The sequence below is a fragment of the Empidonax traillii genome, unplaced genomic scaffold, assembly GCF_003031625.1.
Source record: "Empidonax traillii isolate 1590-97213 ecotype Southwest subspecies unplaced genomic scaffold, ASM303162v1 scaffold1477:size107278, whole genome shotgun sequence".
Taxonomy (NCBI): domain Eukaryota; kingdom Metazoa; phylum Chordata; class Aves; order Passeriformes; family Tyrannidae; genus Empidonax; species Empidonax traillii.
In genome coordinates, this window is record NW_020956670.1 from 70,739 (window position 1) to 97,099 (window position 26,361).

Below are 26,361 nucleotides of genomic sequence, written 5' to 3' on the forward strand. Positions count from 1 at the left end.
CCACTGCATAAACATAATGCTCTCTACAGCTACCCTATAGGAGGTTGTAGACAGGTAAGTGTCAGTCTCATCTCCCATCTCCCAAGGTGTAAGACAAGAGGAAATGGCCTAAAGTAGCACCAGAGGAGGTTTGATATTAGGAAAAAATTCTACACTGGGAGGGTGTTCAGGTATTGGAACAGACTGCCTATGGAAGTAGTGGAATCACCATCACTGGAAGTCCCATGTTCAGAAAAACGTGTAGATGTAGCACGTGGAGACATGGGGTAGTGGTGGGCTTGGCAGTGCTGGATTAATGGCTGGACTTGATGACCTTAGAGGTCTTTTCCAACACTAATGACCCTGTGATTGTAATGTAATACTATTGTATTTTACTGTGTCCAGTCCAGGGCTCGTCAGCACAAGACAGATGTGAAGTTCCTGGAGTGGGTCCAGCAGAGAGCAATAAAGATGACTGGGGAGCTGGAGCATCTCTCTTATGAGGAAAGACTGACGGAGCTGGGCCTGTTCAGCCTCAAGAGATGACTGAGAGAGGAACCCATCAGTGTTTATAAGTATCTGAAGGGAGGGTGTCAAGAGGATGGAGCAAGGCTCTGCTCAGTGGTGCAAGCAACACGTCAAGAGGCAGAAACTGATGCAAGAAAGTTACACTTGAACATGAGGAAGAACTTCTTTACTATGCAAGTGACTAAGCACTGGACTTAGTCTGTCTAGACTTCCCTGAGAGGTTCTGGGCAATATCTCACAGGGGATATTCAAAAGCCGTCTGGACACAATCCTGTGCAATATGTTCTGCGATGACCCTGCCTGAGCAGGGAGGTTGGACTGGATGATCTACTGTGGTCCCTTTTAATCTGACAAATTCTGCGATTCTGTGATAAAACATTCCTAGGTGTCTTTTGATAAATGCATTTTCAGCTTGTCCTATGACTTCCTACAGGAATGAATGACTCCATAGTAATTTCAGCAAACTATAGTCCCACAGTAATGCAAGGGATCCTTGCCATAAGAACCCGAACCAGTATTTCGCCACATTATTCTAAGAAAGGACTATTCAAAAAAAACAAAATAAGCCTAAGAAAATATTTTCATCAAGAGAAAAAACCAAACCAAACCAAAACCAACCAACCAAGCCCAACCCATATCACTCCCAAGTGATTCAAGTGGCTGCTGCTTTCCCCCTTGGCCCTCCGCTCCCGCTTTTCCCCGTTGCCGGGCGGGCAGCGGCGGCTCCCGGAACGGCCGTGCCGAGCAGCCGCTTCCCGGGGAGCAGGATGCGGGAGGAGCTTCCGGCGGGGGCGGGAGCTGGAGCCGGGGTGGCGGGCGTCTCGGTCTGCGGCTGACAAAGGGCCCGGCGGGGCCTGGCCGGCCCCATGGCCATCCCCATGGTGCCCATGGAGACGCAGCTGCAGAGCATCTTCGAGGAGGTGGTGGTGAGTCCGTCCCCGGGGGCGCCGCCGCTGGCGCAGCCTTGTGGGGTGTGCCCGGGACTCGTCTGGGCCCCTGCGGCCCGCCGGGCACCCCAGCGGGGTGGGGGCATCCCGAAGAAGATGTGAAGCAGCGGGAAGAGGGGCCGCTGGTTCCCCCGGCGCGGTTGGTGCGGTGAATCCCCGCCGCCCTCCCCGGCCGTGCTTGGCGCTGTTCCAGCGGCGGCCCCGTGGCCCCCTCCGAGGAGAGGGGGGATTTTTCAAGGCTGAAATTGCCCTCCGCTGAGTGTTACAGGAAAGCTGACGCAGAGTAGGACTGGGCATAAAGGAGGTTGCTTGCCCAGCACCTAATTCAGTGCGCTGAGTGCACTGCAGAATAAGCAGTGTAAGGAGGCGTTTTGAAGGAGGCTGTGAGAAGATGAATGTCTTGAGGAGACCTTTCTCTTCTGCCAGCGTAAGGTGTGAACAAGTAGTGGACATACACTCGCACGATGGTGCTTGCCAGATGATGCACAGTTAGCCCAAAGTCCTCTACTCCTCACAGGACATTCTTTCCACCCCTTTCACCAGCTTTGCTCCCTTCTTTGGGTGCATTCAGGGACCTCCACATCCTTCTTAAATTGTGCACCCCCGAATGCGCACACTACTCAAGGTGAGGCCACACCAAGGATTAATACAGCAGGATGATCACCTCTTTTGGCCAACTGGTAAAAAACAGTGCTTGCAAGCATCAGACACTGGGGTTTGCCTCCTGGCTGCCTGGGCTCCCTGCTGACTCACAGTGAGCCAGCTGTCAAACAGCACCCCCAGATCCCCTTCACAGGGCTGATCTCCAGCCAATACTTTGCTGATTTATACTTGTGCCCAGCATTACCCTGTCCCAGGTGCAGGATCTGGCACTTTCAAATTTCATGCCACCAACTTCCGCATCCTTCTGTATGGCCTCTCATCCCTCAGAGAGTCAACACACCTCTCAGTTTAGTATCATCAGCAAATTTGCTCACGGTTCATTCAACCCCTGCATCCATATAACTGATAAATGTATTGAACAGGGCTGACCCTACAATTGAGCCCAGAGGAACTCTGCTAGTGACCCGTCACCAGCCAGATGCAGACCCACTCACTGCAATCCTTTGAGCTCTGCCCTCCAGCCAATTCTTCACCCAGCATGCTGTGAACCCACTCACTCCACAGTTCAACAGCTTGTCCAGAATTATGCTGTGAGGGATGGTACTAAAAGCATTATCCGTAAGAAGTATGCCCACTGTCTTCCCTTTGTCCTCTAGACAAGTGACCTTATGATAGAAGGGTATTAAATTAGTTAAACAAGACTTCCCCTATATGAACCCAAGTCACTGGGTCATTTAGTCATTGTTTTGTAGAGCACAAAGGAATGGGCCTCTTGGTAGATGCAGGAACTTCACAGTTGGAAACACTGGAGTGACAATAGCTGATAAGGTCCTGGTGGTGTGATACTCCTAGAAAACCTTTTAAAAAAACACCTTTTAACAGTAGCTCACTCTGGGGTTTTCTCTTACAGAAAACAGAAGTGATTGAAGAAGCTTTTCCTGGGTAAGTGTAATATTAGTTTACTTGAGCAAGATTTTCTGCAAAGATGTATTTTTCTACTTGTTTCATTGGGTACTGCTAATAACTGATGTTCTTATTTGCATTAGAATGTTTATGGACACTCCTGAAGATGAGAGAACCAAACTGATCAGCTGCTTGGGAGCTTTTAGACAGTTCTGGAGCAGTCTGTCCCAGGTTAATGTTTTATTTGTTACTTATGTGTACTTTATATGCTTTCATTTAAATAAAGATACCTTGTCTAGTAGACAGACACTTAAGCTGTAAGGTCTGTGTCCATTCATTCAGAATCTGCTTTCAGATATTGTGTAGTAAAGAATATAGGAAGATTTTGCAAGACAAAAATTAGTTTTGAGATTTGTAATGTTATATAGTTTTTTCAGCAGAAGCTGGTGTGCAGTGCAAATAAAGATAAACAAATGGAAGTATAACAGTAACAAAATAAACAGATAAAGGTAATTTGTTACAGAATTTCTAGTAGAAGTGAACAAGTAGGCAAAAATTAAAAAAAAAAAGAAACTAGATGTGTATGTTGAAAAATTACCTTCCAAAACCTAGGTGGTTCCAGGCACTGTTCCATCCTTGGAGACCTGGTCAACTTTGCTTTTACTGAATTTGATTATGACTTTGAAAAGGGATGAATAATATAGAGCAGTTCTGTCTTACTTTATTGTATGCTAACTTATATGTGAAAACCAAAGTTGACTGTAGAAATCAGTGGTTAAGCTAGATGTTTCCTGTACTGGATACATGAACAACTTCTGTTGGACAAGTGAACTTCTTCAAAAAAATATCAAAAGACTTGCAGGAAAAGCTATAGGTTGGACAGCTGGATCACTTCCACCAATGCATAGTCTTGTTCTTGTGTTAGTTTCATTTCCTCATAGGAGGATACTACATGAATTTTGTCATTTGTTTCACTACCTGTAAATACATTGTTTCTCCCCTCTATTGCTTTTTCAGGAGTCCCATGAACAGTGTGTCCAGTGGATTGTAAGATTCATTCATAGCCAACATAGTCCTAAAAGAATTTCTTTTCTTTATGACTGCCTAGCAATGGCAGTAGAAACTGGACTTTTACCACCCAGGTAAGTTATGTTGGAATGAATTGATAAGATACATGGAAATTATAATATTGGAGATATTTTTGCAATGACATTGTAAAATTAGTTCTGGAAAACGTGCTTGTAATATTTCATTCACTCTTGCATTATCTTCTGCTAGGATGGTTTGTGAATCTCTGATAAACTCCGATACACTTGAATGGGAAAGGACTCAGTTGTGGGCATTAACGTTTAAATTGGTCCGGAAGATTATTGGAGGTGTAGACTACAAGGTATCTTCCACCCATTCCTTTTTCTGTGCTAAAATATGTTATTCTGTAGCTTTGTTTTTATGACTTTATGTCAGAGACACCCAATCTTTCAAAGTCTGCTTTGCTTACAAAAGAAAAAAAAATTCAGTGAGACTACTTTTAATGCTTTTTCGTAGTGAAGCTTTACTTTAAAAGGTAATTTTGTATTTACAACATAACTCTTCTTACTCTTTTCTCTGTTACTGTACCATTTCATCCTTTCTCAGTTACAGGCTAAATAACTCTAATGCAGTTGCAGGTGTGGTATACATATGAAAGTAACACTATCAAGCATTAAGGCTGAAATTTTGTCATCTGCTTTAACCCCTCTTGGTACATAGCAGACGGGTCTGGAAAGCTGAGTCTTTGGCAGAGTTCAGCTCCAGCAGAAGGAGTAGGAAACCATGCATGTCTTGCAGAGAATCACCTCATCAGTATTGTTGATTGTGTTAGGGCAAAATAAACTGCAAAATAAAATGCAACATAGCACTGTGGTCAGCCTGCACAAGGCATTGTAGGTTGGATGTTTCTGGATCACAGTTACTTTCTCATCTGGGGTATCCTGAGATTGAGACATTCCAAAGCAGTTTTAGGTCGTTCGTGTTCAAATTCTCAGCAGCCGTTTCTCTTCTGACAGCAACAAAGAGCTAATTCTGTCAAAATACTGTCTGACCATATTGATTGTGTAATCTTTCTGCCAGAAATAAAGAATATCTGGGGATGTTAATTTTATGTGCTTTCTTTCAGGGTGTACGAGACCTGTTGAAAGTGATCCTAGAAAAAATCTTAACAATTCCAAACACCGTGAGCTCAGCTGTTGTACAGCAGCTTTTAGCAGCAAGAGAGGTAACTGTCAGAATACTGTATCACTACAGAGGAAGATGGGCCTCATTCTGTTGTTACTAGTGAGTTTGTAATGGGTGGGGTGGCTCTGAGTATTGATACGTTTCAACAGGAAAGACTCGTTGTGCCCTTATTCTTTACGATAAATGCATTTTATGCAGGAAACAAAGCAATTTTTGTTAATATCATAAATAGGCAATTAAATCCTAGCAGGAGAGTCAGGCCCAATGTTTGACATGCTAAAGGTGAGATGTATGGGATTTAATACTGATATTAGTTTCTTTCTTTTCTTAGTGAATAAAAATAGTAATTGTTATCAGTACTTTGTAGGCAGACATAAAGGCATGGTTTTACTTAGGTTTAGACAGTCTAACTTAGGCTTGTACAATTAAATACAAGTTTTAGACTAGAGTAGTACTACAAGAATACAACTTAAGAAAAAGTATTTTAATTCTTTTATCTGTTTTAATGAACTGTCTCAGATTAGTAGGCAGACTACACCTTCGTTTACCTTATCCACAGTCTTTTACACTGATATATTTTTTCATTTTTAGGTGGTAGCCTACATTTTGGAAAGAAATGCATGTTTGTTACCTGCCTACTTTGCAGTTACAGAAATCAGAAAGCTATATCCCGAAGGAAAACTTCCCCATTGGGTAATGATATGATATCAAATAATGTAATCTGGAGTTTTGTTGCACACAAACCAAAATTACTTTTATTTTTTTCAAAACAGAGTTTACATGAAGATTTAAAATCTTATATTCAACAGTAAGATCTTTGTTTAGTCATATAAATTAAGTTGCAGGCTTGATGTGATTGCAGCAGCAGCTCTCTGTGTTTAAATTCAGTGATACAAAAATATTTGGTGCCATGAAAATGGTCATTGTTTCAAAAAAAAAAAAGGTAATAATGATCTAGTTTTTAATTTTGCATTCTGGTAAAATAAACAGATGTATTATGAACAGAAATTATAGCTTGTCTTAAATTATCTGTTACTAAGTGTTATGCATTGAAATAATATAGTTTGCATAGGAGAAGCAATTCTTATATAAACTCTTACTTGAGTGCAAGTTGAGAAGAGTGCTTCCTGCACCTTCTTTCTAGTCACATTTTTTCTTTTGTGATTTTAGGTTCTGAATGATTTTTCTGACTTGTTGAAATGTGTAGGAAGCTAGTTATTTTAGTAGGTTCCTTTATTTTTAGTAAAATATATAAAGTATTGAGTTTTGAGTACTCCTTATCATTATCTGGAACTTAAATCCTTGTTTTTTTCCTCCTTTTCTCACCCAGTTACTAGGTAATTTAGTATCGGATTTTGTGGATACCTTCAGACCTACAGCAAGGATAAATTCCATTTGTGGTAAGAGAATGACTTAATGAATGACTTTAAAATAAATTATTTTGAACTATTTTGTTTCTTAAAACTTTTTGTGGCATACATCATCTAAGTCATACGATTCAGATCTTTTGTTTCATGAAGTGTCTTTACTCTTGTCAGTTCTCAGGCTTGGTTCCCTTCAGTTTTTGCTTTGAAGGGGAAAATTCGTATTGATGAGATCAAAATAATTTTTGCTACAACCTGGTAATGGAAGTCTTAACTACTAAGTGCTAACCACGTGTTACACAGTCATATATTTTCCGAGTACGGTAGACGTTAAGAAAATTTTAGGTTTTCTGTGCTCAGGGATTTTGATTTAATACATATCCACTGGTGTGTTAGTCATGGAGTGTTTTCTGACTTCAACTTCCATTGCAGCTTTTGTAACTGCTCAGCCCTCTCTCTGTTGTTGCAGGCTTCTGTGTCAACATTTCCTTGCTCATTTGAGTACTGGTTCTACTTTTCTGTGAAAGAAATGCTAAGCTTCATTTATTGTTAGAAATCTGCTGATCAAAATTTGCTAGTTTAATTGTGATGCTTGCTTCATTTTCTGCAGAAGATAAAAATATCTTATGTTTGCTTTGAGAATTAAGGAGTTTAATAACAACTACCCTTTCTTGGATTTTACTGCAGCTGAGCTTGTTCAGTGCAGAGATTAAGAATGTAAATTCATCTGTAATGTTTCAAAGCGTTTTGTTTCAGAAGCTTGTAGTTATTCTTGTATTGAAAGTATGGCATAACTTTTATTTATATGACTCATGGGGATCACACACAATTTTCCCCAAGCGTTATATGTGTAAATGAATTGTATAGATATGGTTGAAGGGAAAAAAAATATTTATTTGCTTTTTGTTTTATCTGGTAATAGTATGTCCAGTTTGGATAATAGAAGTCATGGAATTTGAACTGTCAAAAGTCAAAATTGAGGCACCTAAATTTAGATGCTGATATACAGGTGTGCTTGGGGCCTGTGAAATAAATCCCAGGTGTCTAATCTACACTGACTAACAAGTGTAAATTTAGCTTATGGAACACTCTTCATTTGTGCTGAGCTGAATCACGCTGGCCTGAATTGACTAGATTTCCACTGAGTGCAATTGGAATGCACACCCTTGCATTTGACTAGTTTGCTGAACAGAATCTTGCCCGCAGGGGGAATGAAGGGAAATTGTAAGACTAAAGTATATAATTAGATTTAAAATGCCGTTTTCTTTGTGGAAAGCGTCAGTGTACCAAAATCAAATCCCTGGCTCAAGCAATGGTAAGGGAACAGTCTTCTGGTAACTTAAAAAGGTACTTTTGGATTGATATTTGCAAACATATTTATTTTTAAGGTACCTAATCTGAATAAATGGGGATTTTACTCCTTAGGTATTTTATTAGTTGAAAACTGGTTAAAAAAATAAAATCAGCCTGAAGCAATCGTATGGTCAAAAGCTTTAAGCAGTGGAAATTTAAGGAGAGCATAAAAATGTCTAAGGCCAGTTTTTACATCAAAGTGGTTAGGGAATAGGCCAGTGTCACTGGTTTAGAATTTATGTTTCTTTGCATTTAGGTCGCTGTAGTCTCCTTCCTGTGGTAAATAACTCAGGTGCCATGTGTAACTCATGGAAGCTGGATCCTACAACCCTTCGTTTTCCTTTGAAAGGTCTCTTACCATATGATAAGGTATGCCTTATTAAACTTCTTAAATATGTTATATTCAATAAATATGATACTTCTATATAATTTGGAGGGGGGCAATTTCAGCTGCTGCCCAGGATACTGAAGAACATGAGACATAATTTCATGTACTTAGTGGGGTGTGTGCATGTGAGAGAGCAAGTGAGAGCAGAGAGTTGGTTGGAAAAGTAGCTGAGCAGTGGCTATGGGGAAGAGAACAGGATGGTAATTTCATCTTTCCTGTGCTCTTCGTTATTCCATAGAAAAGATACTTTTACAATTCAAACTTATATTTAAATTAGCTTATTTAAACTTAAAACTCTGAGTGTGAAATAGTGGTGTACTAAAAGAATTTAGAAACTGTGAGGGATCAGGACAGAAATCCATGTTGTCCAGCATCCCATTCCATGTATTCTGTCTAGGGAAGGATATCTAGGGAAGATAGTGTCTCTATTGACATGTATAGTGTTCATAATCTACGGCAGTTATAATTTTGTGTGTTTCCTGAGACAGATGTGGTTTCTGTGTATTTAGTAAACCTTCATCTCCTAAGTATTTGTTTAGACTCTTCTTGAGCCCCTTTAAGCTTTTAGCATCCTCAACATTGCTTTGACAAGGAGTACCACATTGCAACTTCATGTTGCTTCGGGAATCATCTCCTTCTGTTTGTTTTGAACCCAGCTTCAGATAATGTTTTTCTTTAAAGTTATTCAGCTATTGGAAGATGCAGTGAGCGGTTGTTCCACATCTGATTTCTTCACGCTACGCATGACTTTTATGCATTTTGGTCATGTGCTTCCTCAGTTGTCTTACCTTGTTTTCTTTGAATTCAAGGCTGTTCCATCCTTTTATTGGATGAACAATGTACTTCTATTTGATCCTCATAAAATCTGACACTTCTAAGGGCTGTGGTTATTTCTTCCTTTCAGTTATCATAGACAGTTTGCCAGCTGATACATATCTGCATAAATTAAATGTTCATTCTTACATTGTTTAATTCAGTTAAATGTAAACTCAATATTAAACATAATTTTAAGGCAATTTGTGTTTGTATGTGATTGCTTGTTTTTATTTCAAGGATCTGTTTGAGCCACAGACTGCTTTGTTGAGATATGTGCTGGAACAACCGTATTCAAGGGATATGGTCTGCAATATGCTAGGTCTGAATAAGCAGGTACTGTACTGTGCTGTAACATGATTTAATTCTGCATAGAATCTGCACTATTCTTTTTCTCTTTTCTTTGCTATAGCTAACTAAGCAAAACAGTTTAGGTACAGAGAGTGATTTTTTTTTAATTTATTTTTATTTTTTTATGAGATCATATTAGGTTAATTGGACCTGTTATTCCTATCATTTGTATATTGCTTTACGAATGTTAAATTGAAAAGTAGAGATTTAAAATATGATTTTTTTTTTGCATTGCTTTTTTTTCCTATAAGGCCAGCCTCAAGTACACCTTTGACAGACATTAGGAGACTGGTTATTGTTCATTAATTTTTAAAGCATTGTTGTACTCTGTTGTATTGGCATGTTATAGTTCTAGAGTAGTTGAAAAGCTGGGTTTTGTTTTGTTAACATTTTTTCTTTTTATACCTTTGAATGGGAGGGCTTAGTCTGACTTGGGGACCCTTGAGGCTGGCCTCATAGTCACTGTTTTGTCTTTTCTTTTTTTCTTCCTTTATTTTTGTTCTGTCCTGTCTTGTCCTGCCCATCCTCCAATGCTCTAGACCTTGAACATTGCTCAGGTATGTTCACAACCTTACTGTTGTATTGTGACTAACGATACGCTGGCCGCTTTGTAGCCACTGATTCCAGTTAGAGAATACATGTACAGGCAGGGCTTGAAATTGGCAGGACTATTAGTCAAGGGCAGATTCTCACTACAAATCTCTAGAGATATGAGAGATGTAGCATAAAGTCAGTGGTCCTCTGATCCAAAAATTTTCGCTGGAATGGACTGTTACTGTTTCTCCAGTTACAACGTTTTCCTTGGCTGGAATTTTCAGATGAGGAGAGATCCTTACTTCAAAATTTCTTTCCTTAAGCAGGTGGCAAAACAACCACTGAACTTAATTGTAAAATTATAAAGCTGTAAATGTATAATTTAAAAAAAAAAAAGGTTTACTAGTGGAATTTTCTTATCATTAGGAAACCTCTTTAAAAATTTACCAACAGGCAATTATAATATTCCCCAAGCTAGGTGAAAGAAAAGTAGTGCAGAATACTGCACAAAAAATAGTTCTTTAAAATTTTGACTACTTGTTTAAATAAGTAAACGCCTGAGCAAATCAACCAAGTGGACTTCTGCTTGAAATTTGAAATGATGGGTGTTATATTTACAGTTTATCCCTCATTACACTAAAAATTCCCACACCTACTTTAAAAAATAAGATTTATAAAATAGCGTTGCTGTTTGCAATACTATAGTGAAGGTTGTGTCAGTGTTTCCATTTAAGAAACTTCTTTCAGATTTGTAACTTGACTATAAAATTTACATGGTCCTGAAACCTTGTGTATATTTCCCACTGTGAGTGAAGTACACCAGTACTTTTTCTGAACTGGGACAATGTTTTTGAATGAGCAGATTCCTACATCTTGGCAAACAGTACTCCGTGTTGTATATGACAATCTTTTGTATTTGAAACTTTAAGCAGCTGAAATGTTAAACCTTGGAAATGAGCTGCTAGGTTTCCTGTTCAAACAAATAGTATTTGTGTGTCTATTTCTGTGTCTGCATTGAGTTAATAAACCAAAGTATTCCTCTATCCATCTTGTAGCTAGTAAATTATACAAGATCTAGACAAAAAATATGTTGAACCCATTTTATTCTTTTAACTATGGGTGGTCTGTGCTTTCAGGTCAAAAAACATTTATGTTAAAAATGCTGGGTTTTAACTTCTACTTTACCATATTAAAATATACTCTTTAAAATTTGTATACTAGTATAGGAATTCCTACACAAAGTTTCATCCTGGCGTGAATTTTTATGGCCAAGGAACAAATGTGAAGAATGTAGCTTATAAAGGAAATGCTGACAGAACGTGAACTATAGCTGTGCTGCTGCAATTACACCAGCATAACGATGTTTTGGGCTGTTGAAAATTTGTGAGTTGAAAATATGCGAGTTAAAAATGCAAATATAGAGGTGAATGGTATAGTGGTATAGAACAAGAAATTTGTTCCGTTTAAACGTTAATATACTCTGCTTGAAACTGTGGAAAACATTGAAATTTACTCTCTTTTGGGTACAAGTTAACTTCATGTTATAGCTGAGTTTGTTAATGTAGCCACCTGACAGAAATAGTAGCATGCTTTTCAGAAGTCATGTAACTATATCAATGCTTTCAGTAAAATGGCTAATAATTTTGTGCTTTATTGTTAGAGGAATAACTTCCAGAAATGAACTGAACTGTTGCTATAATAGAAATGCAAATAGTGCCATGTTTGTTTCAAAATAAATACAGAAACACCTCAGAGCAATGATCATTATTTATTTATGATCATTAATTATTTATGTGAAGTTGCTTGTATGCCCTGTCAACTATTTACACAGATCCAGTTGCAGGATTGGAGCCTTCATTTGAATCTTTTGACATCACAATCTAGGTATGGTTCAGCCAGATTTGTCCTAGTTCTCAAATATTCCTGAAGATGAACAACAAAATTTTGTGGTTCAGTCTTAACTAAGCAGATCTGTGTTAGAAAACTGTTCATTCAAGCCATCTCTTGTTGTGTAAAAAACATACAAATCCAGCTGTCCTGTTAACCTTGCAGGGAAAAAAATGAAGGTAAAATTTCATATGTTTATAGATTTACATGTTCCTTTTAGGATTCTAAGTTTTCTTGAGGGATGAGGTTTTCTAATACCCTCATCAGTTGTCTGGCTTTAAGTCCAGATGTAATAATACAGCCTTCAAAATGTGTCTTCTCTTGGTTTCTGGGGACTCGTTGTTTTTGCTACTGTGTACTTCTGTGTGGGGTAGTACATACCCTTGTATACCTGTTTGAATTAGTCTATAGGAAATAGAGATTTAAATTGTATTTTATCATGTCTGTCATCGTGGTTTGTGGTTGGACTTGATCTTAAGGGTCCAAATGATTCTACGATTCTGTGTCAATTGATATTCTGCTACTAGCTGGGGTGTTACTCCTGATCCTTAGTTACCTTTTAAATAAGTTTTTTGAACTATGTAACTATGTTTTTTTAAAAATTATTAACGGTTCAAAGTGTCTTAGTGGACTGATACCAAACTGAGATTTAGTTTAGGGATCCTACAGTTGGTTCTTAAAATGAAATTCAAGTAATGTCTTAAGGACGTGAAGTCACTTTGGATGTTTTCATTTATATCTTTACTTTCTCTGTATGTACAGACTTACATGAAGAATAAAAAGCCATTCTAGCTTGCATAACTGCAGTTACAATCTTATTGCAGTCCTCTAAAGAGCCACAAGCTTTGTTACTTTGATTTCTCTGGTTTGGGGAATATTTGAAAGAGAAGGTAATTTTCAAGTGTCTTGTTTCTGTAATGTTACACAAAGTTTTGATTAGCAGCAGTTGTATTAAATGATTTTGCTCTTTAAATAATATATTTGGTTGGCCACCTTTTAAACCAGCAGTGGTGATCTGCAGCTTCGAGTATGAAATTATCTATGCCATACTCTGTTCGGGTGAATGTGTAGTTGTATTCTCTGCTGGCTACAAACTAGGATAATTAGCTTGGAAAGCTGTTGTTTGTTTCGTGTCTGTCCACGCATTGTGAAAGGAATGACAGAATGCAATATTTAAAAACTAACTTTCCTTTCACTTTTATTTTTAAAATAGCTGGGATCTTACTATCCAATATTACCTGTGTTAATATGGCAAAGTACTTAATTTAAGGAGTGATTTTTTTTTATATATTTCCAATTATTATTTTGATATATTTCTGATTGTAGGGGTGTGCATTGAGAACACTCAAGTGCAAGTTTCTTGTTGAAACTTAGTCTATTTTTTGATGAGGAAAACTTGAGGATGGTTACCCAACTTGATAGAAATAGAATCAGGCATAATACAAAGAATAAGCTTTAAGGTTTTGTAGCATGCAGTCTTGGAAAGGAGAAGTGTGGGAGTAGTTCTGTCTTGTATTAACTACTTCAAGCTTTCTGAAGTGGACTTTTGGAGACACTATTTATTCATTTACTATTGTAGGGATCTTGGTCTCTGTGGTTTGGTCTTCTGAACCCATTTCTTAAGTATAGTAAATGTTTGTTTAAAATATTCAAAAAATTATCATAACTGTCAGCCAGCCTTACTGACTTCTTAAAATACTTTTCTTTTAGGAAACACTTCTAATGCTAACCCTGCACCCACAAATACCAACTCACCCAAAAAAAAAAAAAGAAATCCAAACTCACATAAGAACAATAAATCACCATCCAATAGAAGCTTTAATCCACCTAAAGTACCACCACTACTCTGTCATCAGAGGGCTAGTCTCAGAAAATCGAAGTGTCTTGGTAGCTGTTTTTCCCCCCCCACTGTATTTCTTTATGGTTTAATAATGTTTTCAGTTAGGTTATTTGTCAATTTTTAAAGTGTTTTTTTCAAGATAAAATGGAGAATATGTGTTTGTGTAACCAAATTATAAAAATTTGAATTATGCTCTCTTCAGGAGAAAAGCATAGTGATTCTGAATGCTATATTTTTCCATATGCAATCCAAAACTGTGTTTGGGGGGGTTTTGTTACTTGTTTTTGTTTTACTTAAGCCATACCATAACATGAATTCCTACATATTTATGAGGGTAATCATCTCTCACCTGTATTTTTATTCATTTCGGTATATACGGAGATGTTCTTTCAGTTGTGAGCAATTAATAAAACAGGGACCCAATCCTGCAAATTCCAGTGCAGCACAGTATTTTATTTCTGAGTGTTCTAAAACTATAGATACAAAATCTGTGAAAAAATGTATATTCACTGAAAATACAGAAAAAAAAAATCCCAGAAAATTAAATTAATGAAGATAGAACATGAAGTACTGCTATATTTCTTACTGGAGATTGTTCTTAAAGCAATAAATGTATGATTTTCAGAATAAAAGATTGAATTAATTTTTTTAGTTTTCTGGCTCTTAAACTTTCCCAATCTTACAATTATTCAGAATAGTGAAAATTCCTGCTGGAAATTCTGGCTCTCTTTTTAACAGTAATATTTTTCCTGTTGTATTCTTTGAATAACTTTATTCTAAATTCATACAGCCTAACATGGTTAGGCTTTTGGACATTAACCCAGTGCTTAGAAAACTATTAAATTTCAAGCCCTGTACATAGTAGTTTTGCATGCTGGATTATAAACTAGTCTTTAGTGTTGTCTGTTGCACCCTGCTCTGCTTCATAATTAGTTGCTTTGGGAGGGGGAAAAAAAAGGAACTACAAAAGATCCGAAGTATTCTGACCTGATGGTGATAACACTGCACTGTGTAAACCTGTACCATGGTTGGTCTGTGATAGTGACATGGCGTTCTGGAAAAAAAGGTATAATTGATGCTTTCTGTTCTAGTTAGAGGTTTATGTTAAGCATGCTTCAAGAAAGCACAGCTGGAATTGTAGCTTTCTGCACTTCTGAGCTGGCGAAGAGCATGCAACAGGGGATGCTGTTCACTGTATTTTGACAACTTTTCAAATTCTTGCATTCTGTCTTTATTGAAGAGAATCTTTTTTTTTTTTTTCAAAGCAAAAGACTACCATCAGTGAAGGTAGAACAAGCATCTCCTTTCAGCATCTCTCTTTATTAGTTAAAAGGGTTTTTTTAGGCTGCCTGGCTAGTAAGTCAAAGAACTCATCTAAGGCATCCCTAAAATGTTTTATTAGTATTTGAGTGATATTTTAAGACTTGTTTACAAACACCTGTTTGCCTCTAGAAATGGATACTGCATTTTCATGTTTAGAGTTTAAGCAGCTCAGCTCCTTTTCTTTTGTATCATTAAAGTAATAGTTTTTTCTTTAAGGCTGCATTATGTTACAGGCATCAGGCCAAAGAAATGAATAAATATATGTGACCATTCTGGAATACAGATTGCATTGAAGCAAACAGGTTAGATTATTTCCAAAGTGCTAGCACTTTCTAAAGTAAGTTTAGTTCCCAACAAGTTTTTGTCTTTGGTAATAGTACATTATATGGGTGTAACAATACAAATGCAGAGTAATAATAAAAGGTTGTTGCATTAAAGAACTCCTAACATGTGATATTATGTTTGATGAATGCCAAATCACAGGTAATGGGCCTTCTTTTACATACATCTCTATTAATGTGTATCTGAATATGTAATCCATTCCTTATTTGATCATTACTAGAAGTCATCAGAGATGGTGTGTATCTTTAATTATTTCTGGGTTTGTGTAACTCAGTGTGAAGGCTGTGGCTGTCAAACATCCAAAGAGCTCGTCACTATGAGATGTAATTTCTATTCATAGTATGTAGAACATACCACTGATTAATTTTCAGTCCTTTTTGATGCTGTCTTGTAACTTGTGGTGTTGTGTCGATAGGACAGCATCTAATTGTAGGGGTAATGACCAGATGTTAATTCTACTGCTAATTGTAGTCTATAAATTAGCCCAAAATGAGAGTGAAAAAGAGAATAGTTATTAAATACCTGCATCAGGTATTGGGCTGTTTCCTCTGTATTTGGTGGTATAGTTGATACATCTTTTTCTTTTTGGTGAACCCTACTTTTGAAAAGAGGGAAGAAAAAAAGACTAACATAAAAATCCAAAACAAACGAAAGAATTCCCACTAGTGTGTTAAAAGACTTTGTTTTCTGTGAGTGCAAGATCAAAGAAATAACATTCTGCTTGAGTTTGTGGAAAAAAATTGACAAAATCCCCAGGTGTTATCTGTGCATTGATGAGCTCTACTTTGGAACTGAGTAGGGAATTGTATAATGTATGATAAAATGTAAAAGTCGTTGTGACCTGTAACGTAGTGCAGCTTTAATACACTGACTTATCCTTAACTTAAATTCAGACTTCATCTCATGCTTCCCAGCCTTCTTTCAAAATACTGTACTGTAACTGCAACTGTGCAAGTTCTGGAGTTAATGGCAAGGCTTTTGGAATACTGTATCTGATCTCTGCCTTACAGCACAAACAACGTTGCCCTGTGCTGGAGGACCAGCTGGTGGATCTTGTGGTGTATGCCATGGAACGGTCTGAGACTGAAGAGAAGTTTGATGATGGTGGAACCAGTCAGCTTCTGTGGCAGCATCTCTCCAGCCAGCTCATTTTCTTTGTGCTCTTTCAGTTTGCGAGTTTTCCTCATATGGTCCTGTCACTCCATCAAAAGGTAAATTGTTTGTATCACTCACACGTGGTAAGAAGGATTGAAAAAAAAAAAGCAAGTATGTTTTAAAGAAGTGTCACGCACCCCTGCAAAAGAAGTGTGTGCAAGAATTAATTACGTTTTTAATATTGTGCTCTATAGGAGTAAGTCAGATTCTCAACTTACAGTGCTGTGAGCTAGGTCTGGTTTTAGTATATTCAGTTATAGGATGTTGCATTATATTTGGATTCAAAGTGTGTGAATAACTAGAATAAAGAGATAAACTGGTGTAATTTGGAAGATCCAAGTACTGTGCTGTTGCATCTAGTTTTCGACTGAGTTTCAGACAGTGAACACCCTGTTCTGTCTGTGGACTAAAAAACATGCCGTGTAAATGAATGCGGGAACTTGTTGTCAGTCTAATCAGTCAACTCAAAGCAATATAATCAAAGGTAATTTTTCCAGTTACAGTGATATTGACAATCAAAGTCCCAAGTTATAATAATAATAATAATAATTCCATTAAAACTGATACTAGTAGTTGCCTTTTTCTCTGGTGCTGAATGCCTCTCTAAGGGTGGTGATGCCAGTCCTAAGAAGGGAAACGAGGGATTACAGTCAATCAGCAACATCCTGAGCTCTTTGCTGAGAGAGCTGTGTGCTATTCATGGTAGGAGAGGGGTGTTCTTTCTCCTCACTATAGGATTAGCTTGTGGCTATTTAGATACAGTTTCTGACATGCACTACACATTGCTCCATCTTCATTTGTCCACAGTTCCATGTTATGTAAAAATGTAACTCTGTATGATATCTTTTACTGGTCATGGATTGTAGTTCTCTGCTCTCTTTGTTATCCCTAAAAGTAATTTTACCAGGGCTGTTTTTCTGTAATTACTGTTGATAAACCATTGAAACAATAGTCATGACACAACACAGTTGAACAAATCTAATATAACACTGCAGCAAGCAAGGTAGGAGTAGTGTATTGGTTATTAGAGAATTGCTGTTAAAGGTAAATTAAATAGCATGCAAAAAAACCCCCCATGAGTCCAGATGAAGCAAGTCCAAGTTGTTCTGGTTCAGAGACTTCCTTTATCAAAAGAGTTCATAAAACCTGTGGCCTGATGCTAGTGGCAATACTGTACTTCACTACAAGGCTACAGGGTGATAATTTAACATAGTATTTAAGTGTTGCTAATTTTTTTAAACAGTGATCCTCAAGAGTTAAATACATTTTAAATCTTACCATTATTCTGCCTCTCCCAGAGTCTGTTTGTGTGTTACAACTAATGTACCTGTTTCTCTTTCCGGGAACGTGATGTACGTTTCTACCCAAGTCCTGCTATAAAATTCTCAGTGATCTCTGCTGGAGCTGTTTTAGTCTGTCCTTGTACTTTTATAGGAATCTTTGTAGTGATTTTTTTCCTGTGTGCGGTATTTGTTTGTTACTGAGTGTTTTTGGCAGTTGGCAGGCCGTGGTCTCATTAAGGGGAGAGACCACTTGATGTGGGTGCTCCTCCAGTTCATCTCTGGCAGCATCCAGAAGAATGCACTGGCTGACTTCCTCCCAGTTATGAAGCTTTTCGACCTCCTGTACCCTGAGAAAGAAGTAAGTCTCTAATTTTTAATTCAACTAGAACCTTTATATGTCAATATTACTGTCATTCTTGAGTCACTCTTAAAACACAGAGGTGCTGCATAGTTGAAGAGAGATACTTCCTAAATGATTTTTTTTAGGATTTAGGATTTACTTGGCTTTCCTATTCATGTAAACATGTTTGTTTTTAGGGGCAAGAAAAACTTATGTTTACTCCTCTCTTCCTTGACTTTGATTTGGCTAAAGTTTTGAAGAGTTCGTTGAAGCATTGAGGAGACTATTCAGGAAAAATGTGTGATTTTATTGTTACATCTGAGCTGTAAGAGAGTAGTACACTGAGAGACACTTCCAGTTGCAAGGAACTGAATGGTTAGTTAAAATTCATTCTGCTGGGACAGATCCAGTCCTAGCCATGCTTTATACATTCCTCTAGGAGGGACAGTTAGAAGTTCTTAAACTTTCATCATGATAGCACTGTCAACGTGAAGTCCATATTGCTTACTCTTTTCATAGTGCTTTCTGCTTTGGGTCAGTGGTTATGATAATGCAAATGTGTGGTGTATCAAACCGATGTGTAACAATTTTTTCCCCGATATATTAGTTTTGACCCACAGAAATTCTTCAGTACAACTTGTGTCAGGAGCTTGCAATTGCTTTTGTCAGCATAAAATACGGGAAGAGTGATGGGACTACTTACTTTAGCTGTAGCGATGGCTCCAACTTACATTTGTTTAAAGTCTTTGTGTGACCATTGCTTAGGATTCAATTTCACAAGCACTTTAACTGTTATCTATGGCTGTTGCTCTTACGAGTATCTGTCTTGCAGTCCTGTTGATTATGCAGTGATGTCTCACTTGTGCAGCCAGTGGTGCTTGTGCAGTAGTAACTGTATCAAAGGGAAAGAAATGAGAGCCTTGGGAAAAGGAGAGAGCCAGAGTGCCTTTTCCAGTGGCAGTAATATACCTGAATCTGTACCCAAAACTTTTTAATTTAGGGGTGTATTTGTACCTTTTCATAAGAAACGTATTAATCTTTAAGGATTGACTGTGATGCTAAGCAATTGGGATTTTTCAGAAAATACTGGTGAACCTGCTGAGTACCTACTGTGGAAGCACATACATAACTGATTTCTGAATAATGTGTGTGTGAGGCTGAGAGGAAAAGCATATACTTTGTTACTATATATGTCTGGAATTTGTACTCTAAGCATGAATTTTCTTTTGCCAAGGTCTTAGATGATTTATTTGGTTTGAGTGTTTTTCAGAATAATTATTGAGGTCCAGGTCTCTTCTAGAGCTCTTGATTTAAAATTACATACAAAAGAATCCTTTCTTTACAAATGTTCCTTATGGTGCTACAGGTCAGAAAAAAAGAAAAATCTGACCTTGTGAATACTGTCTAAGTCAGTTTTTTGCACATTAATCCATGTGATATGTCACATTTGTGTGTTCTTTCTGTAGTGTATTCCTGTACCTGATATTAACAAACCCCAGTCAACTCATGCTTTTGCAATGACCTGCATTTGGATTCATTTGAATCGGAAGGCCCACAGTGACAACTCCAAGTTACAGATTCCCATTCCTCATTCTCTCAAACTTCACCATGAGTGAGTGTGGGGCTTTTGTTATGTTTTGATTTGTGCCTAGACATAATGAAATAGGAAGTTCCAAGTCTGTATTCGGAATGTATTGTGTGATGGGATGCTGTATAAAGGTTATCAAAGGAATGAGTTCAAAGTCATTCAAAAAGACACAGTTTAAACTCAAAAGATTTCATAAAAAGGGAAATGCTGTCATCCAGCTAATGGAAATGATATATTGTATTGCAGAATAATAAGTCTTTTTTGCCAATGGAGAAGCTGAAAGTAAATTGACTGGTTTTGTTATGCTGTGGTTTGGAAGGTGTGGATAAGCAATACATTGGGCTAAGTTATTGTCTCAAAAGGTGGTTTTTAAAGTTTATTTAGCTGCTGAGGTGTTTAATATAGAAACATTGTAACACAATGAAACTGTGACATAAGTTGTACTTGTTTTGATGTGGTACAATTAACAACTATTTTGATTTTTTCCTACTATTTTATAATGGATTTTTTGACTGGGGTTGTATTTCTGGAATGTACGTGCATTCTTTCTACCTAATGTTTAGTCTCTTTGGCACACAGGTTTTTGCAACAGAGTTTAAGGAATAAAAGCTTACAGATGAATGACTACAAAATTGCCTTGTTGTGCAATGCTTATTCAACCAATTCAGAGTGTTTCACTTTGCCAATGGGTGTACTAGTAGAGACTATTTATGGAAATGGCAACATGAGAACACCTCTTCCAGGGACTAATTGTACAGCATCAGGGTCTATTACCCCCTTGCCAATGAACCTCTTGGATTCACTCACAGTTCATGCCAAAATGAGGTACAGTATGCAGCTAGCTTTTTTTTTTCTCTTTAAATCTGTAAATCTGTGTGTAGCTAATTATCATCAGAAATATTTCCCATGCCTGGACATGTTGTGTGTGTAGATTTGTTAATTACTTCATAAATTTCTTGAAATTTCAAGTCCATGTTTTTGATTGAAAAACACTTTCTCTCTCTCCCCAGTCTAATTCATAGCATAGCTACAAGGGTGATTAAGTTGGCCCATGCAAAATCTAGTGTGGCCTTGGCTCCTGCTCTTGTGGAAACCTATAGTCGCCTTTTGGTTTATATGGAAATAGAATCCTTGGGCATCAAAGGCTTCATCAGTAAGAACGAAAACCTTTTTTTCCCCCCTTCCTTTTTTTAAGTGCTATTTTCTTTTAATGGCAACTAGAGACCATAGTAAAACTGAAAATATAATGATGCAGCATATATAAATTATTTTAATATAAAAGAAATTGTAAGAGTTGTCCTAGTGCTGCAGTAAATTTCAGATGAATGTGCTGCTGTCCCTTTATGCCATCACTTGTGTGGTCAAGACTTTCCTAGTTATGCTGCGTTGTGCAAAAACATGCTTAATGGAAAATTGTAAGCAAAGTTACTTAATTAGATACACAGGATACTTAATTGCCCTCATTAAAATAATTTGCATGTCTGCTGTATATGTTCATTCAAGAAATTATTAAGCTCTATGCATTTGCAGCACCTTCAGACAGCACTTGCATACATGCTCTTTGGAGGCAGTACTTTTTTCAAATCAAATATCTGACTTGCAACCTGATAAAACCAGTGTACTCTGTAGTTGTATTTCAAAGTGTGATCAATTGTAAAACTTACTTTACAAACTTTTTTTCACAAGGTCAGCTCCTGCCAACAGTGTTCAAATCTCACGCATGGGGAATTTTGCATACTCTGCTAGAAATGTTTAGCTATCGGATGCACCACATCCAGCCTCATTACAGAGTCCAGCTCCTCAGCCATCTTCATTCTTTGGCTGCTGTGCCACAGACTAATCAAAACCAGCTTCATCTGTGGTGAGTGACGTTTGCCATATTCAATCATAATCCCAGATTCCTTCTTTATCATATATTGAAAGCTGCATGAGAACTGTGCTTGAATGGGACATGAGTACTTCCATCAAGGTGTGTGTCTTATATCAGCATAAACCATACATTAAACAGCGGCCAATTTAAATACACAAAAGATGGAAAAGCTGGTTAGAGAAGCTGTAGAGTGGTTGTGCAGATAATTCCAGGACTAATTCCATGAGTTTAACTTACTGTTAACTTACTGTTTAACTTACTGTTAAAGTTGAAGAGCATGAGATTCAGTTTCTATGTAGAATCTGGGGTTTGTTGTAGGAAAGTTGTAAAAAATAGTGTCTGATCACTCTTAAGAGTACAATAAAGCTTGCAGGAGTATGTGAGGCAGAGCAACTTCATTATTATCGGTTCACACCCAGAAAGTCTTAATTACACAGTGAATCCATAGAATCATAGAATGATTTGGGTTGGAAGGGACCTTAAAGATTATCTAGTTCTGACTCTTTTGCCATGGGCAGAGACACCTTCCACTGGACCAGGATTCTCAGTTTCTTAGTCCAAATTCAAATTGCCCAGTTGCTTATGCTTTATCAAGCATAAAGAAAACAAATTAAAACAAGTTTCTCCTTAAATTCAAGGTCCTGCATTCTTTATTCACCTCACTCTTGTTTGGTCATCTTAGACTGAAATATAGGTGTTAGTCACTTTTAATATGCACTGCATGCAACTAGAATGGAGTAAACTTATCTATGGCTTTGGTATTTCAAAGACACAATGTTATAAAAGTCTTTTCAATTACTTCAAACTACCTGGTGTGAAAAGTGCTTCCATCTAAAGCACTGGAAATGAAAGTACTTTTAATCAAAAGCTGTACTTCCTCAACTTCCTCATTTCTTTAATTTAGTGCTGTCTACTTCAAGGTGGTAGTTAGCTTTGAAGCTTCGTATGCATTATTCATGCCTTTCTATTCTGGCTTTGTATATATTTATTCATCTGTGTACTCTTCTTTTGATGAAGATGTGCAAAAGATAACAATGAGGGGACTCTAAATTGGAGAAACGTCAGGCTCTTTTTCAGGGACTTTGCAACTATAATTTTCACTAAATCTACTTTTGAGTGCTTTATTTAAAAATAAAGTACTGAAATAGTTGATAACAAATTTATTAAAACAGTAGAAAAAGCAAACTTTTCGAAAGGATTAAGAACATAATTTTCAAAACAAATCTTTTGGGTTTGTATTATTTGAGGAAGAAAATGGAGGAAAAATATGTGTTTTTGAAACCTTAGAAGCAGTAGTATAAGCATTATTTGCTAACTGAACTGTTTCTTTCTTTCAGTGTTGAGAGCACTGCTCTAAGGCTAATCACAGCTCTGGGCAGCTCAGAAGTCCAACCACAGTTCACACGGTTCCTCAGTGATCCCAAAACAGTTCTTTCAGGAGAATCAGAAGAACTCAACAGGGCTTTGATCTTAACTCTAGCAAGGGCAACACATGTGACAGGTAATAGTACATAATAGTACATAATACAATAGCCATTTCTCTAAAATACTATTCAGTAGAATATCATGGAAATGGTCTAGTCATAAAACATATTCCATGCATTTCTGGTTTTGAAAGTGTGATCTTAACATCCAGTTACTTTTATTTAGGCAAGAAGCTGTTGTTAAAGCCCTAGTGAAATCAGACATTGTTTAAAAGTTTATGCGGAGGTACCATGTGACTAGGGTGTGGGTTTTTTTTACTGTCTTATTTTTAGCTTCATTATTTTAAATTTAAATGTTTGGATTGATTAATGATACATGCCATTTAGAAAAAAAAAAGTGGAATGTTCACAGCAACTGTGCTGCTCATGTGGAAGCCTCTACAGCTTACATTTAAGAAAAAGTAGTGTGTGTTTTCGGTTTCCTTTCTTGAGGAAGGGAGAAAAGGAAGCTTCTGTGGTGTGTTTTAATGTTTTAACAACGTGCAATGACATGGATCAGATTTTCGTTAGCTTTGAGGCGGTTGTTTTCTCTCCTTTTTTATGATTCTAATCTGGAGAGTCGCTGGAGAGTTACAACAAGTGATTCACAAAAACTGGTTACAGGGAAAGGACTTCTTTATGGGTTTTTTTGTTTGTTTTTTTAACCATTTCTGAACCTTTAATGAAATCAACACAAGGATTGGAAGAATGAGGCTTCTGGTTTATTTCTACAGCTTAATTGGGACAGGTGTTTCTGAGAAGTCTTTTTAAAGCAATATAAAATCTCATCTGGCAACTTCATCATCATTATCTTCCTCAGAATTTTTGGAAAAAGTCTAATCTGTTAATCAGCAGAAACTTATCTTACTGTCATTACAGGAAATTAAATATAAAATGCTAAAATCATGATTGCTTTATTTCTAGCTCAAAACCTAAAAATAATTTTCTTATTGTTAATAGCATAGAAAAGGTAATATCCAGATGATTCTGTAGAGTAAATAAGAGTCAAAGAAAAGTGCTGGGAGAAGTTGGACAAAATGGAAACTGAGTTGAACTAGCAAAGCCTTGATGCATATGATGACAAAAGGAATACCAATAAGAAATGTTTTTTCTGTGAAATTTTAATATCATCAATCCATTTTCTAGATTTTTTCACAGGTTCTGATTCAATTCAGGGAACTTGGTGCAAGGACATACTGCAGACTATCATGAGTTTTACTCCACATAACTGGGCATCACATACACTAAGCTGTTTTCCAGCTCCTCTGCAGGTAATAGTTTAAAACTGATGATTTTACAATTGGAAACACGGTGAATTTAATCTCTTAACAACACCTTTTGCCTTTTGTGAGTTGGTGAGATTCTTCGCCTGTCTAGACTGCATTAATCTCAAGTCCCTGAAGAATGCAGCATTGCTATTTCTCCAGGAATGCATTAGCTTCCCCTGAAGTATTCTTAGGCTAAGTTTGGTCAACTGATACTTCTGGTGCAAGAGAAATCAGATGTTTTAAAAATTAAAAAAATAAAATAAAATGTTGGAGAAGCCTTTTTTTTCTCTGGCAATTTGTCATGTTAGTGATGAAACAGTCACTTTTATGTCACAGTGAAGTAACAACCCTACCTACCTGGTAGGTTGTATTGTAAAAGGAAGGAAGAACTCGTAAGGTGCTGCATCAGGCAAAAATTTCCCTGTTCAAATGTTGTGCTGTAGGCTCTCAGTCACAGCAAAGCCTACTTTTTTCAGGTTTTCTTCAAGCAGAATAATGTACCTCAGGAAAGCCGTTTTAACCTGAAGAAGAATGTGGAAGAAGAATACCGAAAGTGGAAGTCTATGACCAATGAAAATGACATAATCACACACTTTTCTGCTCAAGGTTCATCCCCGCTTTTTCTTTGTCTCCTGTGGAAGATGCTTTTAGACACTGATCACATTAATCAAATTGGCTTCAGGTGAGCCTAAAAGACATGCTATTTCAAATTTATTACAGCAACATTCCCAGTCCTGATGACATAGGCCTTCTACAATAACAGCTTGATTTTTTTTTAATTAATTCAGAGCATGCAGAGCATGGAAAAAGATAGTGGAGCTAGGCACTAGCCAGCATACTATAATAATTGTGTAACATTTAACATTGGTCTGCAATGCATATTTTTCCTGGTGAGAAACAAGGATATGAGGTGTTTGAATTAATCAGTTTACTTGTAATAGCAGTGTTTCACATAATCTTAAATAATAAACAAAATACAACACATTTATTTATAATTTATGCATGGATAAAGACTAAATATTTTTTTTAAAAACAAATGTTGGACTAAGATGAAAATTCATTATGGAAGTAGTAATTCTATTATTTTTTCATTTATTCTTGGTAGTAACAGCATCAGCTCCAGTTGTGAAAAGGATATTTATTTCTTTTCAGTCCTTGTTAGATCTGTTGAAACAGTAGTATTTATGATAGCATGTGTTACTCTTCAGTGAGTGAGGAAATAGTATTATAATGCTATGGCTGTATTTAAGTGCATACCATGGAAAAACTGAGTTGCAGAAGGTTGTCCTAAGAGGTGTATGACTAGAATTGCATAAGTAAAGCATGGGTTCTGGGCAGAATACTGCAGATGAAATTGGTGAACTTGAAGCATTTATCCTGATTAGTAATCAGAATTTGGAATTCTGTTGCTCTAAGGTTTTGTTTTTTAGTTTTTTTTTTGCTTTGCTTTAGGGTTTTCTTCAATTAATTTACTAAAGAGAGGGAGTTTTGTCTTTTTTTAATAAGACAATTGTGTTAAAACCCACTAACTTGTATCAAATAGACCAGTTAAAAATATATTAATAACTGTAACAACTTCTTGTTCCTTTTTTTTGTTTTTCCTTTCTTTGTCTTCCCTGCTAGAGTGTTAGAAAGAATTGGGGCCAGAGCTCTGGTGGCACATGTCAGGACATTTGCAGATTTCTTGGTGTATGAATTTTCTACCTCTGCAGGAGGCCAGCAGCTCAATAAATGCATTGAGATTCTCAATGACATGGTGTGGAAGTACAATATTGTAACGCTGGATAGGTTGATACTGTGTTTGGTAAGTATTGCTTCAGGAGATGACAGTTCTTCATGCAGAGTCTGCTTTCTGAGTCACTTTCATAGGAGCAATCTTTTTAAAAATGCATTGATCTTAAATACTATTTCCTAAGCCAATAATCAAGTAAAATAATAGATTACTTCTTTAAGCAGTGTAAAATTCCAAGTCTTGTAGTTCTCTGAAACTTCAGGAAAAGCATTTCTTGGTTACTTGGTGGCAAC

General features: G+C 37.0%; 1 protein-coding gene across 2 annotated transcripts in view; it reads left to right on the forward strand.

Moving 5' to 3' along the window:
• The first annotated feature begins 1,289 nt into the window (after positions 1-1,289).
• Positions 1,290-26,361, forward strand: part of MED23 (mediator complex subunit 23) — a 35,216-nt gene continuing 10,144 nt past the window's right edge. Inside the window, exons 1-21 of one of the 2 annotated variants that reach the window (XM_027907470.1) lie at positions 1,290-1,433; positions 2,968-2,999; positions 3,104-3,191; positions 3,978-4,102; positions 4,239-4,350; positions 5,116-5,214; positions 5,766-5,867; positions 6,505-6,574; positions 8,148-8,260; positions 9,333-9,428; positions 9,983-10,000; positions 16,380-16,580; positions 18,022-18,165; positions 19,614-19,759; positions 20,315-20,560; positions 20,746-20,888; positions 21,422-21,596; positions 22,943-23,106; positions 24,215-24,339; positions 24,813-25,018; positions 25,960-26,140. In XM_027907470.1, coding sequence (XP_027763271.1) covers positions 1,374-1,433; positions 2,968-2,999; positions 3,104-3,191; positions 3,978-4,102; positions 4,239-4,350; positions 5,116-5,214; positions 5,766-5,867; positions 6,505-6,574; positions 8,148-8,260; positions 9,333-9,428; positions 9,983-10,000; positions 16,380-16,580; positions 18,022-18,165; positions 19,614-19,759; positions 20,315-20,560; positions 20,746-20,888; positions 21,422-21,596; positions 22,943-23,106; positions 24,215-24,339; positions 24,813-25,018; positions 25,960-26,140 — 2,646 coding nt within the window. In that variant the 5' untranslated portion in view covers positions 1,290-1,373. The remainder of the gene's footprint in view (positions 1,434-2,967; positions 3,000-3,103; positions 3,192-3,977; positions 4,103-4,238; positions 4,351-5,115; positions 5,215-5,765; positions 5,868-6,504; positions 6,575-8,147; positions 8,261-9,332; positions 9,429-9,982; positions 10,001-16,379; positions 16,581-18,021; positions 18,166-19,613; positions 19,760-20,314; positions 20,561-20,745; positions 20,889-21,421; positions 21,597-22,942; positions 23,107-24,214; positions 24,340-24,812; positions 25,019-25,959; positions 26,141-26,361) is intronic. The other variant, XM_027907471.1, reaches the window with a different exon arrangement.